At 45.1% G+C, this 18,824-nt stretch overlaps 2 protein-coding genes across 4 annotated transcripts in view; one reads left to right on the forward strand and one right to left on the reverse strand.

The window, feature by feature from the left end:
* The window catches only part of ift74 (intraflagellar transport 74), a 103,174-nt gene extending 88,369 nt beyond the window's left edge, over window positions 1-14,805 (reverse strand). The window contains exons 1-8 of the mRNA XM_065007667.1: window positions 14,684-14,805; window positions 14,279-14,433; window positions 8,670-8,805; window positions 6,686-6,734; window positions 6,517-6,615; window positions 6,322-6,382; window positions 6,163-6,222; window positions 5,988-6,049 (exon numbers count right to left, since the gene is read on the reverse strand). Coding sequence (XP_064863739.1) covers window positions 5,988-6,049; window positions 6,163-6,222; window positions 6,322-6,382; window positions 6,517-6,615; window positions 6,686-6,734; window positions 8,670-8,805; window positions 14,279-14,398 — 587 coding nt within the window. The 5' untranslated portion in view covers window positions 14,399-14,433; window positions 14,684-14,805. The remainder of the gene's footprint in view (window positions 1-5,987; window positions 6,050-6,162; window positions 6,223-6,321; window positions 6,383-6,516; window positions 6,616-6,685; window positions 6,735-8,669; window positions 8,806-14,278; window positions 14,434-14,683) is intronic.
* A 221-nt stretch (window positions 14,806-15,026) lies between these two features.
* Window positions 15,027-18,824, forward strand: part of LOC115116353 (fibronectin type III and SPRY domain containing 1-like) — a 94,301-nt gene continuing 90,503 nt past the window's right edge. For all 3 annotated transcript variants that reach the window (XM_029644830.2, XM_029644826.2, XM_029644828.2), the window contains exon 1: window positions 15,027-15,129. In XM_029644830.2, coding sequence (XP_029500690.2) covers window positions 15,115-15,129 — 15 coding nt within the window. In that variant the 5' untranslated portion in view covers window positions 15,027-15,114. The remainder of the gene's footprint in view (window positions 15,130-18,824) is intronic.

Below are 18,824 nucleotides of genomic sequence, written 5' to 3' on the forward strand. Positions count from 1 at the left end.
AGGAGAACGTCTTCCTTCCTATAGAAACCAGAGGTAGGATAACGTCTTCCTTCCTATAGAAACCAGAGGTAGGAAAACGTCTTCCTTCCTATAGAAACCAGAGGTAGGATAACGTCTTCCTTCCTATAGAAACCAGAGGTAGGAGAACGTCTTCCTTCCTATAGAAACCAGAGGTAGGAGAACGTCTTCCTTCCTATAGAAACCAGAGGTAGGATAACGTCTTCCTTCCTATAGAAACCAGAGGTAGGATAACGCTTCCTTCCTATAGAAACCAGAGGTAGGATAACGTCTTCCTTCCTATAGAAACCAGAGGTAGGATAACGTCTTCCTTCCTATAGAAACCAGAGGTAGGATAACGTCTTCCTTCCTATAGAAACCAGAGGTAGGAAAACGTCTTCCTTCCTATAGAAACCAGAGGTAGGATAACGTCTTCCTTCCTATAGAAACCAGAGGTAGGATAACGTCTTCCTTCCTATAGAAACCAGAGGTAGGATAACGTCTTCCTTCCTATAGAAACCAGAGGTAGGATAACGTCTTCCTTCCTATAGAAACCAGAGGTAGGATAATGTCTTCCTTCCTTGAAACCAGAGGAGCTGGGACTAACGTTCTTCCTATGAAACCAGGGAGGAGCTGGGACTGAGGACCAACTGTTGATTATGGGAACCAGAGCTGGGATAAGGACCAACTGTTGATTATGGGAGGAGCTGGGACTGAGGACCAACTGTTGATTATGGGAGGAGCTGGGACTGAGGACCAACTGTTGATTATGGGAGGAGCTGGGACTGAGGACCAACTGTTGACTACTGGAGGAGCTGGGACTGAGGACCAACTGTTGATTATGGGAGGAGCTGGGACTGAGGACCAACTGTTGATTATGGGAGGAGCTGGGACTGAGGACCAACTGTTGATTATGGGAGGAGCTGGGACTGAGGACCAACTGTTGATTATGGGAGGAGCTGGGACTGAGGACCAACTGTTGATTATGGGAGGAGCTGGGACTGAGGACCAACTGTTGATTACTGTTAGGAGCTGGACTGATAACCAACTGGTGATTAGGAGGTGTTAATGACTGAGACTAACTGTTGATTATGGGAGGAGCTGGGACTGAGGACCAACTGTTGATTAGGTGTTAATGACTAGACTATATAACACAGTGGTATGAGGAGGTGTTAATGACTAGACTATATAACACAGTGGTATGAGGAGGTGTTAATGACTAGACTATATAACACAGTGGTATGAGGAGGTGTTAATGACTAGACTATATAACACAGTGGTATGAGGAGGTGTTAATGACTAGACTATATAACACAGTGGTATGAGGAGGTGTTAATGACTAGACTATATAACACAGTGGTATGAGGAGGTGTTAATGACTAGACTATATAACACAGTGGTATGAGGAGGTGTTAATGACTAGACTATATAACACAGTGGTATGAGGTGTTAATGACTAGACTTAATGACTAGACTATATAACACAGTGGTATGAGGAGGAGTTAATGACTAGACTATATAACACAGTGGTATGAGGAGGTGTTAATGACTAGACTATATAACACAGTGGTATGAGGAGGTGTTAATGACTAGACTATATAACACAGTTGTATGAGGAGGACTAGACTATATAACACAGTGTGTTAATGACTAGACTATATAACACAGTGGTATGAGAAGGTGTTAATGACTAGACTATATAACACAGTGGTATGAGGAGGAGTTAATGACTAGACTATATAACACAGTTGTATGAGGAGGTGTTAATGACTAGACTATATAACACAGTTGTATGAGGAGGTGTTAATGACTAGACTATATAACACAGTGGTATGAGGAGGTGTTAATGACTAGACTATATAACACAGTTGTATGTGGTATGAGGAGGTGTTAATGACTAGACTATATAACACAGTGGTATGAGGAGGTGTTAATGACTAGACTATATAACACAGTGGTATGAGGAGGTGTTAATGACTAGACTATATAACACAGTGGTATGAGGAGGTGTTAATGACTAGACTATATAACACAGTGGTATGAGGAGGTGTTAATGACTAGACTATATAACACAGTGGTATGAGGAGGAGTTAATGACTAGACTATATAACACAGTGGTATGAGGAGGTGTTAATGACTAGACTATATAACACAGTGGTATGAGGAGGTGTTAATGACTAGACTATATAACACAGTGGTATGAGGAGGTGTTAATGACTAGACTATATAACACAGTGGTATGAGGAGGTGTTAATGACTAGACTATATAACACAGTGGTATGAGGAGGAGTTAATGACTAGACTATATAACACAGTGGTTAGGAGGTGTTAATGACTAGACTATATAACACAGTGGTATGAGGAGGTGTTAATGACTAGACTATATAACACAGTGGTATGAGGAGGTGTTAATGACTAGACTATATAACACAGTGGTATGAGGAGGTGTTAATGACTAGACTATATAACACAGTGGTATGAGGAGGTGTTAATGACTAGACTATATAACACAGTGGTATGAGGAGGTGTTAATGACTAGACTATATAACACAGTGGTATGAGGAGGTGTTAATGACTAGACTATATAACACAGTGGTATGAGGAGGTGTTAATGACTAGACTATATAACACAGTTGTATGAGGAGGTGTTAATGACTAGACTATATAACACAGTGGTATGAGGAGGAGTTAATGACTAGACTATATAACACAGTGGTATGAGGAGGAGTTAATGACTAGACTATATAACACAGTGGTATGAGGAGGTGTTAATGACTAGACTATATAACACAGTGGTATGAGGAGGAGTTAATGACTAGACTATATAACACAGTGGTATGAGGAGGTGTTAATGACTAGACTATATAACACAGTGGTATGAGGAGGAGCACTCTGAGCAGATCTCGAAGACTGTTAAAAAGTGACACAAGGGGGCCCTTTTTTTATTTTACCTTATTTTACTCGGCAAGTCAGTTAAGAACAAATTCTTATTTTCAATGACGGCCTAGGAACAGTGGGTTAACTGCCTGTTCAGGGGCAGAACGACAGATTTGTACCTTGTCAGCTCGGGGATTCGAACTTCCAACCTTTCGGTTACTAGTCCAACACTCTAACCACTAGGCTACCCTGCCACCTCTACACTCTAACCACTAGGCTACCTGCCACCACTACACTCTAACCACTAGGCTACCTGCCACCACTACACTCTAACCACTAGGCTACCTGCCACCACTACACTCTAACCACTAGGCTACCTGCCGCGCCTTTACTCATTAAGCGTCTCGGAGTATTAGTAATGATTTCGGATCAGTGCTGCATTTGAGTTCCTAATGAATAATATGACATGGACACGGGCAACCTGATCCTAGATCAGTACTGCTACCCTGAGACAGGAGGCTTATTGCCTCTATTGACACTGTGGTATGAGGAGGCCCATGTCCTGAGGAGACGTTAAGCTGGAGGCCTTGGATCCTGGCCTAACTGAGGGCCGCCCCCAGGTGGTGAAGGTAGGAAACAACACCTGCACTTCACTGATCCTCAACACTGGGGCCAGTGTCGGGCTATATCACCGCCTGGTACGGGCAACTGCGCCGCCCACAACAGCAGGGCTATCCAGAGGGTGGTGCGGTCTGCACAATGCATCACCGGGGGCAAATGACCTGCTCTCCATGACACCTACAGCACCCGATGTCACAGGAAGGCCATTCCCTACCCCAGGCATAGTCCCATTCAGTGGGATGCCTGGCTGTCTGTTTGCTCCTATCCCTCCCCCAGACATAGTCCCAGTCAGTAGGATGCCTGGCTGTCTGTTTGCTCCTATCCCTCCCCCAGGCATAGTCCCATTCAGTGGGATGCCTGGCTGTCTGTTTGCTCCTATCCCTCCCCCAGACATAGTCCCATTCAGTGGGATGCCTGGCTGTCTGTTTGCTCCTATCCCTCCCCCAGGCATAGTCCCATTCAGTAGGATGCCTGGCTGTCTGTTTGCTCCTATCCCTCCCCCAGGCATAGTCCCAGTCAGTGGGATGCCTGGCTGTCTGTTTGCTCCTATCCCTCCCCCAGGCATAGTCCCAGTCAGTGGGATGCCTGGCTGTCTGTTTGCTCCTATCCCTCCCCCAGGCATAGTCCCAGTCAGTGGGATGCCTGGCTGTCTGTTTGCTCCTATCCCTCCCCCAGACATAGTCCCATTCAGTGGGATGCCTGGCTGTCTGTTTGCTCCTATCCCTCCCCCAGGCATAGTCCCATTCAGTGGGATGCCTGGCTGTCTGTTTGCTCCTATCCCTCCCCCAGGCATAGTCCCATTCAGTAGGATGCCTGGCTGTCTGTTTGCTCCTATCCCTCCCCCAGGCATAGTCCCATTCAGTGGGATGCCTGGCTGTCTGTTTGCTCCTATCCCTCCCCCAGGCATAGTCCCATTCAGTGGGATGCCTGGCTGTCTGTTTGCTCCTATCCCTCCCCCAGGCATAGTCCCATTCAGTGGGATGCCTGGCTGTCTGTTTGCTCCTATCCCTCCCCAGGCATAGTCCCATTCAGTGGGATGCCTGGCTGTCTGTTTGCTCCTATCCTCCCCCAGGCATAGTCCCATTCAGTAGGATGCCTGGCTGTCTGTTTGCTCCTATCCCTCCCCCAGGCATAGTCCCAGTCAGTGGGATGCCTGGCTGTCTGTTTGCTCCTATCCCTCCCCCAGACATAGTCCCATTCAGTGGGATGCCTGGCTGTCTGTTTGCTCCTATCCCTCCCCCAGACATAGTCCCATTCAGTGGGATGCCTGGCTGTCTGTTTGCTCCTATCCCTCCCCCAGACATAGTACCAGTCAGTGGGATGCCTGGCTGTCTGTTTGCTCCTATCCCTCCCCCAGGCATAGTCCCATTCAGTGGGATGCCTGGCTGTCTGTTTGCTCCTATCCCTCCCCCAGGCATAGTCCCATTCAGTAGGATGCCTGGCTGTCTGTTTGCTCCTATCCCTCCCCCAGGCATAGTCCCATTCAGTGGGATGCCTGGCTGTCTGTTTGCTCCTATCCCTCCCCCAGACATAGTCTCCAACAGGTCAAACATAGTGTAGGTCAGGGTTCTCCAACAGGTCAAACATAGTGTAGGTCAGGGTTCTCCAACAGGTCAAACATAGTGTAGGTCAGGGTTCTCCAACAGGTCAAACATAGTGGAGGTCAGGGTTCTCCAACAGGTCAAACATAGTGGATGTCAGGGGTCTCCAACAGGTCAAACATAGTGTAGGTCAGGGTTCTCCAACAGGTCAATCATAGTGGAGGTCAGGGGTCTCCAACAGGTCAAACATAGTGTATGTCAGGAGTCTCCAACAGGTCAATCATTCTGGAGGTCAGGGGTCTCCAACAGGTCAATCATTCTGGAGGTCAGGGGTCTCCAACAGGTCAATCATTCTGGAGGTCAGGGGTCTCCAACAGGTCAAACATAGTGGATGTCAGGGGTCTCCAACAGGTCAATCATTCTGGAGGTCAGGGGTCTCCAACAGGTCAAACATAGTAGAGGTCAGGGGTCTCCAACAGGTCAAACAAAGTGGAGGTCACTAAGGACCAGGGGAAGAGTTGACAACATTGTACACTACTTCCTCTTGTACACTAAGGACCAGGGTAAGAGTTGCAGGGGAGAAGAGAAGAGGAGACCCCCTGGTGTAGGTTAGAGACCCCTGGTGTAAGTTAGAGACCCCTTGGTGTAGGTTGGAGACCCCTGGTGTAGGTTTAGAGACCCCCTGGTGTAGGTTAGAGACCCCCTGGTGTAGGTTGGAGACCCCTGGTGTAGGTTAGAGACCCCCTGGTGTAGGTTGGAGACCCCTGGTGTAGGTTAGAGACCCCTGGTGTAGGTTAGAGACCCCTGGGAGACCCCTGGTGTAGGTTAGAGACCCCTGGTGTAGGTTAGAGACCCCTGGGAGACCCCTGGTGTAAGTTAGAGACCCCTGGGAGACCCCTGGTGTAGGTCGTCTAAGGTTCTGTCATATTAAATAAATGTTTGAGTACTTACTCTCGTCTTTCTGTGAATATGACATCCATACTTTGAGCCTCTCGGTCGTTCTGTGCTTTCAACTACACAAAACACAGTATGCAAACAGTCAGGGTTAGGACTGAAACTAAACGTATTCTATCTCGGAGATAATTCACGTATAAAACGGTTTGCTAAAATGATCAAATGTAGTCACCATATTGAAGTCATTGATCACTTCCTCCATCTCAGTGTTGGTGTTCAACTTGTCAACTAGCTGAAATTCAGAAGAAACAAACAAAGGGATAACAGCAGTGTTTAGTACATCCTAAAAGAATAACATCATATCGTCTTCATCAAATAGAACTGTGTGTACCATGTTGTAATCTGCCAGTTGTCCCTGTAGATCTTTCAGTTCGCCAGCAAGTCCTTCTGCTCTGCAGGGGGTAAAACAACAGGACCATTAGAAACCGTCCATATAAACCTTGGATGATGAGAACAATAAGGAGTGTCTCTGAGTTGTCGAATACAAAACAACCCGTAGGAAATACACGATGCACAAATACTTTACCTTTTCTCATAGGAGAGGTAAACAGAGTTCTCCTGATTGAAGGTGTCAATCTCCTTCTGCAGTTTGCTGGTCTCCGTTGTCAGTTCGTTGATCTTACTCCTGTTGAGACACATGGCACATGACGAGACAGTATGCAACACGTGGTTCTATATGTTCTATTCAGGCTTACCTGAGAAGGCCAAGGTAGTAGGATTTATCCAGAATCTGCCTCTGAGGTCCTGGAAAATAAGAGCGAGAGAGAGAGAGAGAGAGATCTCATGTCATGACAGACAGATAAGAAAATAATTTGTGTGTGAGACAAGACTTCGATACCAAAATCATCACATTATAAGGTTGTGTTTTTATATGGAGGTCCTAAACTGTTGTATGTTTATATTTTACCAGAGAGGGAGCGAAGGACATATTTTGGGGACTGTGCCACACATTAACGTGGACTGATGTCCGAGGAAAGATATGTCTGGTGAATACAATGAGCGTACAAAACATTAAGAACACCTGCTCTTTCCATGACATACAGACTGTTCAGGTGAATCCAGGTGAAGGATATCATCCCCAATTGAAGTCACCTGTTAAATCCACTTCAATCAGTGTAGATGAAGGGGAGGAGACGGGTTAAAGATGAAGGGGAGGAGACCAGGTTAAAGAAGGGTTTTTAAGCCTTGAGACAATGGAGACATGGACTGTGTATGTGTGCTATTCAGAGGGTGAACGGGCAAGACAAAATATATTTAAGTGTCTTTGAACGGGGTATGGTAGTAGGTGCCAGGCACACCAGTTTGTGTGTGTCAAGAACTGCAACGTTGCTGGGTTTTTCCACACTCAACAGTTTCCGGTGTGTATCAAGAATGGTCCACCCCACCACCCAAAGGACATCCAGCCAACTTGACACAACTGTGGGAACATCTTTTAGTCAACATGGGCCAGCATCCCTGTGGAATTGAGGCTGTTCTGAGGGCAAACGGAGGTGCAACACAATATAATGTTTATAACAGGTGAATAACACAGGTTTATAATTCGGGTTTATAATTCCGTCTTTCGGATGGGATGTTAAACGGGTGTCCTGACTCTCTGAGGTCATTAAAGATCCCATGGTACTTATCGTAAGAGTAGGGGTGTTAACCCTGGTGTCCTGACTCTCTGAGGTCAGTAAAGATCCCATGGTACTTATGGTAAGAGTAGGGGTGTTAACCCTGGTGTCCTGGCTAAATTCCCAATCTGGCCCTCAAACCTTCACAGTCACCTAATGATCCCCAGTTTACAATTGGCTCATTCATCCCCCTCCTCTCCCCTGTAACTATTCCCCAGGTTGTTGCTGCAAATGAGAACGTGTTCTCAGTCAACTTACCTGGTAAAATAACTAATAAATAAATTATAATACAGGTGAATAATACAGGTGTATAATACAGGTGAATAATACAGGTGTATAATACAGGTGTATAATACAGGTGTATAATACAGGTGTATAATACAGGTGTATAATACAGGTGAATAATACAGGTGTATAATACAGGTGTATAATACAGGTGAATAATACAGGTGTATAATACGGGTGAATAATACAGGTGTATAATACGGGTGAATAATACGGGTGTATAATACGGGTGTATAATACAGGTGAATAATACGGGTGAATAATACGGGTGTATAATACAGGTGTATAATACAGGTGAATAATACAGGTGAATAATACGGGTGTATAATACAGGTGAATAATACAGGTGTATAATACAGGTGAATAATACGGGTGTATAATACGGGTGTATAATACGGGTGTATAATACGGGTGTATAATACGGGTGAATAATACAGGTGAATAATACAGGTGTATAATACAGGTGTATAATACAGGTGTATAATACAGGTGTATAATACAGGTGTATAATACGGGTGTATAACACGGGTGTATAATACGGGTGAATAATACAGGTGAATAATACAGGTGAATAATACAGGTGTATAATACAGGTGTATAATACGGGTGAATAATACAGGTGTATAATACAGGTGAATAATACAGGTTTATAATACGGGTGTATAATACAGGTGAATAATACAGGTGAATAATACGGGTGTATAATACAGGTGAATAATACAGGTGAATAATACAGGTGAATAATACAGGTGTATAATACAGGTAAATAATAATACTGTACCCTTCATGCCAGTCTTCATGCCGCTCAGGCCCTGCTGGGTGACTGGCCGGTCGGCCACTTTAATTTGAGCAGAGAGAACACCAGGGGTCCCTAGGGCTCCTCCTCTGGTTCCAGGACGCCCAGTACCCGGAACAATCTACACATTACACACAAGACATTATTCAACTAGAAAAGTTGCTTAGATTCCACTTTAAAATTAACTAGAAAGGAGCTACAATTTATAAAGGATTTTAAATAGCTAGCGTACATCATGTCTTGGTAAGCACTACCTATCTACTTGAAATCATCTCTAAGCACACAGGGTTCTCCCAGGATTTTTTTTAACAAGGTGGTACTGTTAAGTACAGCCGGGGGAGGGGGAGGCCTGAAGGTGGGCCATGACCCCTCTTGGACTCAGAGATGTTATTTTATTTTTTTAACACCTGTAACTGCCATTTCCTGCAATCTAGAGCAACAAATGGCCTTAAATGATAACGGATGAAGTTTAAATAACGGCGCACACAGCCAGTCCACAAGGTGGACGCAGCCCCCCTCTTACATTCTTTGGGGAGAACCCTGCTACAGTGCCATGTGAAAAAAAAAACAAGGGAAGGTAACGATCAACGTTAGGGGCCGAGTGCCAAATGGCACCTTATTCCCTATGTAGTGCACTACTTTTGGACAAGGGAAGGTAACGATCAACGTTAGGGGCCATGTGAAAGTCTACACACCCCTTGCAATTGTCACATTTTCCTGCCTTAAATTGAAATCTAAAAAGGATAATTCTTTTCTTCTTCTGATCTTCACAACCTGCTCCACATTTTCAAAGTGAAAGAAAAAGTATAAAAACATTTTCAAAATTAATAAAATATATATATTTTTTAAATGAAGATGTCATGAATGATCTACAGCGCCTTGCAAAAGTATTCATCCACCTTGGTGTTTTTCCTATTTTGTTGTATTACAACCTGTAATTTGAATGGATTTTTATTTATTTTGGATTTAATATAACGGACATGCACAAAATAGTCCAAATTGGTAAAGTGAAATTAAACATTTGTACTTGTTTTAAAAAAATATTTAAAAAGTGAAAATGGTGGGTGCATATGTATTCACCCCCTTTGATATGAAGCCCCTAAATTAGATCTGGTGCAACCAATTACCTTCAGAAGTCACATAATAAAGTCCACCTGTGTGCAATCTAAGTGTCCCATGATCTGTCACATGATCTCAGTATATATACATCTGTTCTGAAAGGCCCCAGAGTCTGCAACACCACTAAGCAAGGGGCACCACCAAGCAAGCGGCACCATGAAGACCAAGGAGCTCTCCAAACAGGTCAGGGACAAAGTTGTGGAGAAGTATAGATACGTTTTTGGGTTATAAAAAAATATCAGAAACTTTGAGCATCCCACGGAGCACCATTAAATACATTATTAAAAAAAATGGAAAGAATATGGCACCACAACAAACCTGTCAAGAGAGGGCCGCCTACCAGTCAAGGAGGGCATTAAACAGAGAGGCAACAAAGAGACCAAAGATAACCCTGAAGTAGCTGCAAAGCTCCACAGCGGTGATTGGAGTATCTGTCCATAGGACCACTTTAAGCCGTACACTCTACAGCGCTGGGCTTTACGGAAGAGTGGCCAGGAAAAAAACATTGCTTAAAGAAAAAAATAAGCAAGCATGTTTGGTGTTCGCCAAAAGGCATGTGGGAGACTCCCCAAACATATGGAAGAAAGTACTCTGGTCAGATGAGACTCAAATGTAGCTTTTTGGTCATCAAGGAAAACGCTATGTCTGGCACAAACCCAACACCTCTCATCACCCCGAGAGCACCATCCCCACGGTGAAGCATGGTGGTGGCAGCATCATGCAGTGGGGATGTTTTTCATCAGCAGGGACTGTGAAAGGCTAAATACAGGGAAATGCTTGAGTGAAACCTGTTTCAGTCTTCCAGAGACTTGAGACTGGGGCGAGGGTTCACCTTCCAGCAGGACAATGACCCTAAGCATACTGCTAAAGCAACACTGGTTTAAGGGGAAACATTTAAATGTCTTGGCATGGCCTAGTCAAAGTCCAGACCTCAATCTAATTGTGAATCTGTGGTATGACTTAAAGATTGCTGTACACCAGCAGAACCCATCCAACTTGAAGGAGCTGGAGCAGTTTTGCCTTGAAGAATGGGAAAAAAAATCCCAGTGGCTAGATGTGCCAAGCTTATAGAGACAAACCCCTAGAGACTTGCAGCTGTAATTGCTGCAAAAGGTGGCTCTACAACATATTGACTTTGGGGGGAGGTGAATAGTTATGCACGCTCATTTTTTAAAATCTTATTTCTTGTTTGTTTCACAATAAAAAATATTTTGCATCTTCAAAGTGGTAGGTATGTTGAGTAAATCAAATGAGACAATCCCCCCCCCAAAAAAATATATTTTAATTCCAGGTTGTAAGGCAACAAAATAGGAAAAATACCAAAGGGGGTGAATACTTTCACAAGCCACTGTATGTTTTCAAACGAGTCAATACTTGGTGGAAGCACTTTTACTTTACCAGACCCTTTACTTAGTACTTTGTTGAAGCACCTTTGGCAGCATTGACAGCTTTGAGTCTTCTTGGGTATGACGCTACAAGCTTGGCACACCTGTATTTGGAGAGTTTCTCCCATTCTTCTCTGTAGATCCTCTCAAGCTATGTCAGGTTGGATAAGGAGCATTGCTACATAGATATTTTAAGGTCTCTCCAGAGATGTTCAATCGGGTTCAAGTCCGGGCTCCGGCTGGGCCACTCAAGGACATTCAGAGACTTGTCCCAAAGTCACTCCTGCATTTTCTTGGCTGTGTGCTTAGGGTCGCCCCAGTCTGAGGTCCTGAGCGCTCTGGGGCAGGTTTTTCATCAAGGATCTCTCTGTACTTTGCTCCATTCATCTTTCCCTCGATCCTGACTAGTCACCCAGTCCCTGCCGCTGAAAAACATCCCCACAGCATGGTGCTGCCACCACCATGCTTCACCGTAGAGATGGTGCTAGGTTTCCTCCAGACATGACGCTTGGCACTCCTAATTGTCCCTAGAATTTCTAAGCAAACAGCTGGAGGCAGGGCTTTCTCCTATAGAGCTCAATTTTTATGGAACGGTCTGCCTACCCATGTAAGAGACGCAAACTCGGTCTCAACCTTTAAGTCTTTACTGAAGACTCATCTCTTCAGTGGGTCATATGATTGAGTGTAGTCTGGCCCAGGAGTGGGAAGGTGAACGGAAAGGCTCTGGAGCAACGAACCGCCCTTGCGGTCTCTGCCTGGCCGGTTCCCCTCTTTCCACTGGGATTCTCTGCCTCTAACCCTAGTACAGGGGCTGAGTCACTGGCTTACTGGGGCGCTTTCATACCGTCCCTGGGAGGGGTGCGTCACCTGAGTGGGTTGAGTCACTGATGTGCCCCCCCCTTGGGTTGTGCCGTGGCAGAGATCTTTGTGGGCTATACTCAGCCTTGTCTCAGGATGGTAAGTTGGTGGTGACGATATCCCTCTAGTGGTGTGGGGGCTGTGCTTTGGCAAAGTGGGTGGGGTTATATCCTTCCTGTTTGGCCCTGTCCGGGGGTGTCCTCGGATGGGGCCACAGTGTCTCCTGACCCCTCCTGTCTCAGCCTCCAGTATTTATGCTGCAGTAGTTTATGTGTTGGGAGGCTAGGGTCAGTTTGTTATATCTGGAGTACTTCTCCTGTCCTATTCGGTGTCCTGTGTGAATTTAAGTGTGCTCTCTCTAATTCTCTCTTTCTTTCTCTCTCTCGGAGGACCTGAGCCCTAGGATCATGCCTCAGGACTACCTGACATGATGACTCCTTGCTGTCCCCAGTCCACCTGGCCGTGCTGCTGCTCCAGTTTCAAATGTTCTGCCTTATTATTATTGGACCATGCTGGTCATTTATGAACATTTGAACATCTTGGCCATGTTCTGTTATAATCTCCACCCGGCACAGCCAGAAGAGGACTGGCCCCCCCACATAGCCTTGTTCCTCTCTAGGTTTCTTCCTAGGTTTTGGCCTTTCTAGGGAGTTTTTCCTAGCCACCGTGCTTCTACACCTGCATTGCTTGCTGTTTGGGGTTTTAGGCTGGGTTTCTGTACAGCACTTTGAGATATCAGCTGATGTACGAAGGGCTATATAAATAAATTTGATTCAGGCCAAAGAGTTCAATATTGGTTTCATCAGACCAGAGAATCTTGTTTCTCATGGTCTGAGAGTCCTTTAGGTGCCTTTTAGCAAACTCCAAGCGTGCTGTCATTTGCCTTTTACTGAGGAGTGGCTTCCGTCTGGCCACTCTACCATAAAGGCTTGATTGGTGAAGTGCTGCAGAGATGGTTGTCCTTCTGGAAGACACTCCCATCTTCACAGAGGAACTATGGAGCACTGTCAGAGAGACCATCGGGTTCTTGGCCACTCCCTGACCAAGGCCCTTCTCCCCCGATTGTTCAGTTTGGTCGGACGGCCAGCTCTAGGAAGAGTCTTGGTGGTTCCAAACTTCTACCATTTAAGAATGATGGAGGCCACCGTGTTCTTGGGGACCTTCAAATGCAACATAATTATTTTTGGTACCCTTCTCCTGATCATGCCTCGACACAATCCTGCCTTTGACCTGATGGCTTGGTTTTTGCTCTGACATGCAATGTCAACTGTGGAAACTTATATAGACAGGTGTGTGCCTTTCCAAATTATGTCAAATCTATTGAACTTACCACAGGTGGACTCCAATCAAGTTGTAAAAACAACCCAAGGATGATCAATGGAAACAGGATGCACCTGAGCTTAATTTCAAGTGTCATAGCGATGGGACTGAATACTTATGTACATTTTGAAGAACCTGTTTTCTCTTTGTCAATATGGGGTATTGTGTGTCGTTATTTCATCCCTTTAAGAATAAGGCTGTAATGTAACAAAATGTGGGAAAGTCAAGGGGTCTGAATATTTTACTTATTTTTTTATATTTAACTAGGCAAGTCAGTTAAGAACAAATTCTTATTTACAATGACGGCCTACTCCAGCCAAACTCAGACGACGCTGGGCCAATTGTGCGCCGCCCTATGGGACACCCAATCACAGATGTGATGCAGCCTGGATTCCAACCAGGTACTGCAATGACGCCTCGTGTACTGAGATGCAGTGTCTTAGACCACTGCACCACTCTGGGGCCCTGAGTACACAGTAAATCTGTTTGAAAATCAGAAACCATTTTTGAATATTGCTGACCATCAATAATTCTCAACTAAACCCAATAAGCTTGAGAAAATTTGACAACAACAATGGATATGTTGCCAGTGTCCAGAGTTGGTAGGATCGTATTCAAAGTGTTTTTCAGCTGTATTTTCTGCCAAAGGTGCTTGCACCAAGTATTAACTCTGGGTTGTGAAGACATCTTTGTTTATTTATTTTTAGAAAATATTCTCTACTTTTTCAGTAACTTTGAAAATGTGGCGCAGGAAGTGTAGATCTGTAGGGAAACATTTTCAATTTGAATCCCTTTTTAGATTTAATCCCTTTTTATGACTTTCATTATGAACTGTACTGTATGTCACATACGCTACAGAAGGTGTGTAAAAGGGTGATGATAGAAAACATCAAAACTGTGACTTGGCTTTACCCCAGTTCCGACCCTAACGGCTGTGGGTGGAGGTCTGATGGCAGTTGGAGGTCTCCCAGTCCCTGGTACAAGAGACCCCCGACTCATCGGTCTACCTGACGGTGGCCTCTGGCTCGCCATCTCTTCACACTGGTATCTCTCCTCTCCACAAAATCCTGCAGGACAAAATCAGTCTTTCAACGACAAGCAACTGCCTGGAGTAACGTTGGCAAAGCTAAACTAAACAGAGGCATGGTGCATTTCCGAGCGAAGTACCATTAGTTAGCTAAGTTACTAGTAACGTGTTAGCTAGCTAGGCTAATGTTAGCTGGATGTTGCTAGCTAGTTTGCAAATTAAACCGTTGTCTCTTTTCTCGGGTTAATTTCAAGGTAGCTATAATGCATTATATAAGTGTACCAACTTACCTCGTGTTTTGTATAGGTGTCAAACCGCTCAATATGACTTGACTGTGAATTGATTGTTTGTATTTTTTGTTGTAGCAAGCAAGCAGTACACTTTTTTTGACGTTACCACAGCAACCAACCATTACCGCGAGACTTTGGGGGAAATCTCGGAGAAGTGGAATCCCTCTGCAAAACCCTACCCCTCGTGACCACTGACGTATGACACGTTTACAACACATCAAAGACATTCTTCTCTAGTCCAGTGGAGGGCGCAACCAGTCTACATTTCTATATCGCCTCTAATTTATGAGGGCGAGGGTTAAAAATACTACTGCGCATGTACGTGCACTATGCTCCGCCATCCAGTGGGGTAATCGTCTTCCTCTTTGGAGAGAACTTCGCCTGCCTGCCTATGCATTGGATTTGATTATATTTGTGTTTCGGTCCTCGGTATGGACTCTCAAAAAGTAAGTGTACCCGGTGTATTAGGAACCGATATCGATGACGATTCGGTCGTCAGCTGTGCATGCCGTAATGCTGGCAACATTGTGTACGGCTTTCAAGCTTCACGGTTAGTCGAAGTGATAGTTGTATGTAACAAGACGAGCTTGTTGAGAACAAACATTAGTCCAACATTACGTGATTTTTTTTTTTTTTTGTAATTGTTTATCACCAATATGCGTGATGTTTTAGGGCTGGGAACATGTTCACATTCGTTCTGTTGCTTATGAAGAATCTGTTGACTTGGAAACTAGATATTTTCTGATACGTTCTTTCGAACGTTTCCTTCTGGTTATTCTCCAAAGACTGATATTCACACGTCTTTCCCGTTGACCGGGACAGAGCTCCTCTACACATCAATGATTTGGCACATTTGACATTGATCTTGTTCTTGAATATGATGACACCGGTGTACTCTAATTCACTTCCTAATTTCTATTGTCGTTTTTGACAGTCACAGTAGGTGTCGAAGTCATTCATGTCTTTTATTATACAGCTTTGCCTGTCCTATAGGCCGTTTGTTTGTCTGTTACTGTTATTATAACAAAACATCATATCATTATAAAGTCAATATTTGTGCTTACACGTCTTTCGTGGACTTGTCATGTATCTCAGATTATTACAATATTTTTGAAGTCATCCTGAAAAAATAAACATCAAATTTGTTATGAAATGTCAGACACATTGCTTTAAGTCTGTTGTCAAGGGCCTATAGCAACAGGACGGTCTTATCGTTTGTCTTTGTTTTCTGTTTGTTATCAGCATAACGAGGGTGTGACTATCAAACAGGAAATGACCTGTATGGCTACCTCTCCTTTCTACCGAAATAAAAGGAGGAAGAAAAGATGTACATGAAAAAGAGAGTATAGCCTTTAGCACGTGCTGTCAATCTAAGCTTCTTCTAAGTCTATTACACAGTCAGAGGGAGAGAGGTCACCCCAGTGGCACAGGTCTATTATAACCCTCAGTCAGAGAGGAGAGGTGTGACATCACTCAAGAAGGAAGTGGCACTAGTTGTGAGCCAGCACCTCAGACCGATGGGAAGGCAGACAGACAGACATTATATTTGCAATCATATTCTGACTTTACAACATTAATCCATTTGAATTATTATTCTTTTTTAAGTAGTTGTCAATCTCCAATAGAAACCATTACAGTTCCATTTGGCTGGGGTTTGAGTTAGTCGTTCATCAATGTTTTTGTATTTTTGTTAAGTACTAGAGAGTAGTGTTCAGTAAAGGAACTTCCTACAGCCACACACCTGGAAATTCATTTTAGTTTCAGATTCATTTTTGTTGTTGTTGATTCAAACCACCTTGCCCTCCTTCCACTTGTCTTTTAAAACCAACTCCCCATGTTTGAGCTCTGTCATTTTAGGGTCCTACGTTTTGACATTTTTACAGTGGAGTATCCATTGGGCTGAACAGAATGCTACTGAAATAGATACAGGCCTGAGGCCAGCATTGAGTTGACATGTGTTTTCTAGGTAGGGGCCTTTGCTGTGGTTACAGTATCCAGTCCACTACTACTGGTAGTGGCCACAGCTCAAATAGTAGTAGTATTTCTATTCGCAGCATCAAATGACTAGTAGACTGTTTCTGAGTACTGCAGATCCTGCTCTCTCTCTTCTTTTTTTTTTAGAGACAATTAGGCGTACACGTCGAACAGCCTTCCTCCAAAGGACCTCGTTAGCCTCATAACTTACTCCATGTTGATCTTCCGTAACACTTTCTTCTCTCAATTTAGGAAAACATCACCACATTTGGGGGGGGGGGGGGGGGGAAGAGTTCCTCCAACTACTATGGGTTCAGATCAAAAACAGTGCATCTATATATTGAATAAATAGGTTTCCATACCAGACACAGCCCTGGGGAATGTCCACACAGGGTTTTGCTGTGTGTCTCTACTGTGAAATAGCTTGTTGAGAGTAGTTTTAAGTCCTGTTAAACCCCTGCCTTTGTAGCTGATGTGTATCTGTTTCTGCTGTAACACTGCTGTTATGTGGAGGCCTACGAGCTACTGCTGTTATGTGGAGGCCTACGAGCTACTGCTGTTATGTGGAGACCTACGACCTACTGCTGTTATGTGGAGGCCTACGAGCTACTGCTGTTATGTGGAGGCCTACGAGCTACTGCTGTTATGTGGAGGCCTACGAGCTACTGCTGTTATGTGGAGGCCTACGAGCTACTGCTGTTATGTGGAGGCCTAAGAGCCTGTGCTGTTATGTGGAGGCCTACGAGCTACTGCTGTTATGTGGAGGCCTACGAGCTACTGCTGTTATGTGGAGGCCTAAGAGCCTGTGCTGTTATGTGGAGGCCTACGAGCTACTGCTGTTATGTGGAGGCCTACGAGCTACTGCTGTTATGTGGAGGCCTACGACCTACTGCTGTTATGTGGAGGCCTACGACCTACTGCTGTTATGTGGAGGCCTACGAGCTACTGCTGTTATGTGGAGGCCTACGAGCTACTGCTGTTATGTGGAGGCCTACGACCTACTGCTGTTATGTGGAGGCCTACGACCTACTGCTGTTATGTGGAGGCCTACGACCTACTGCTGTTATGTGGAGGCCTACGAGCTACTGCTGTTATGTGGAGGCCATACGACCTACTGCTGTTATGTGGAGGCCTACGAGCTACTGCTGTTATGTGGAGGCCTACGAGCTACTGCTGTTATGTGGAGGCCTACGAGCTACTGCTGTTATGTGGAGGCCTACGACCTACTGCTGTTATGTGGAGGCCTACGACCTACTGCTGTTATGTGGAGGCCTACGAGCTACTGCTGTTATGTGGAGGCCTACGACCTACTGCTGTTATGTGGAGGCCGACGAGCTACTGCTGTTATGTGGAGGCCTACGACCTACTGCTGTTATGTGGAGGCCTACGACCTACTGCTGTTATGTGGAGGCCTACGAGCTACTGCTGTTATGTGGAGGCCTACGAGCTACTGCTGTTATGTGGAGGCCTACGAGCTACTGCTGTTATGTGGAGGCCTACGAGCTACTGCTGTTATGTGGAGGCCTACGAGCTACTGCTGTTATGTGGAGGCCTACGAGCTACTGCTGTTATGTGGAGGCCTACGAGCTACTGCTGTTATGTGGAGGCCTACGAGCTACTGCTGTTATGTGGAGGCCTACGAGCTACTGCTGTTATGTGGAGGCCTACGAGCTACTGCTGTTATGTGGAGGCCTACGAGCTACTGCTGTTATGTGGAGGCCATACGACCTACTGCTGTTATGTGGAGGCCATACGACCTACTGCTGTTATGTGGAGGCCATACGACCTACTGCTGTTATGTGGAGGCCTACGACCTACTGCTGTTATGTGGAGGCCTACGAGCTACTGCTGTTATGTGGAGGCCTACGAGCTACTGCTGTTATGTGGAGGCCTACGAGCCTACTGCTGTTATGTGGAGGCCTACGACCTACTGCTGTTATGTGGAGGCCTACGACCTACTGCTGTTATGTGGAGGCCTACGACCTACTGCTGTTATGTGGAGGCCTACGAGCTACTGCTGTTATGTGGAGGCCTACGAGCTACTGCTGTTATGTGGAGACCATACGACCTACTGCTGTTATGTGGAGGCCTACGACCTACTGCTGTTATGTGGAGGCCTACGACCTACTGCTGTTATGTGGAGGCCATACGACCTACTGCTGTTATG

This window comes from Oncorhynchus nerka, linkage group LG22, assembly GCF_034236695.1.
Source record: "Oncorhynchus nerka isolate Pitt River linkage group LG22, Oner_Uvic_2.0, whole genome shotgun sequence".
In the NCBI taxonomy this organism is placed as follows: domain Eukaryota; kingdom Metazoa; phylum Chordata; class Actinopteri; order Salmoniformes; family Salmonidae; genus Oncorhynchus; species Oncorhynchus nerka.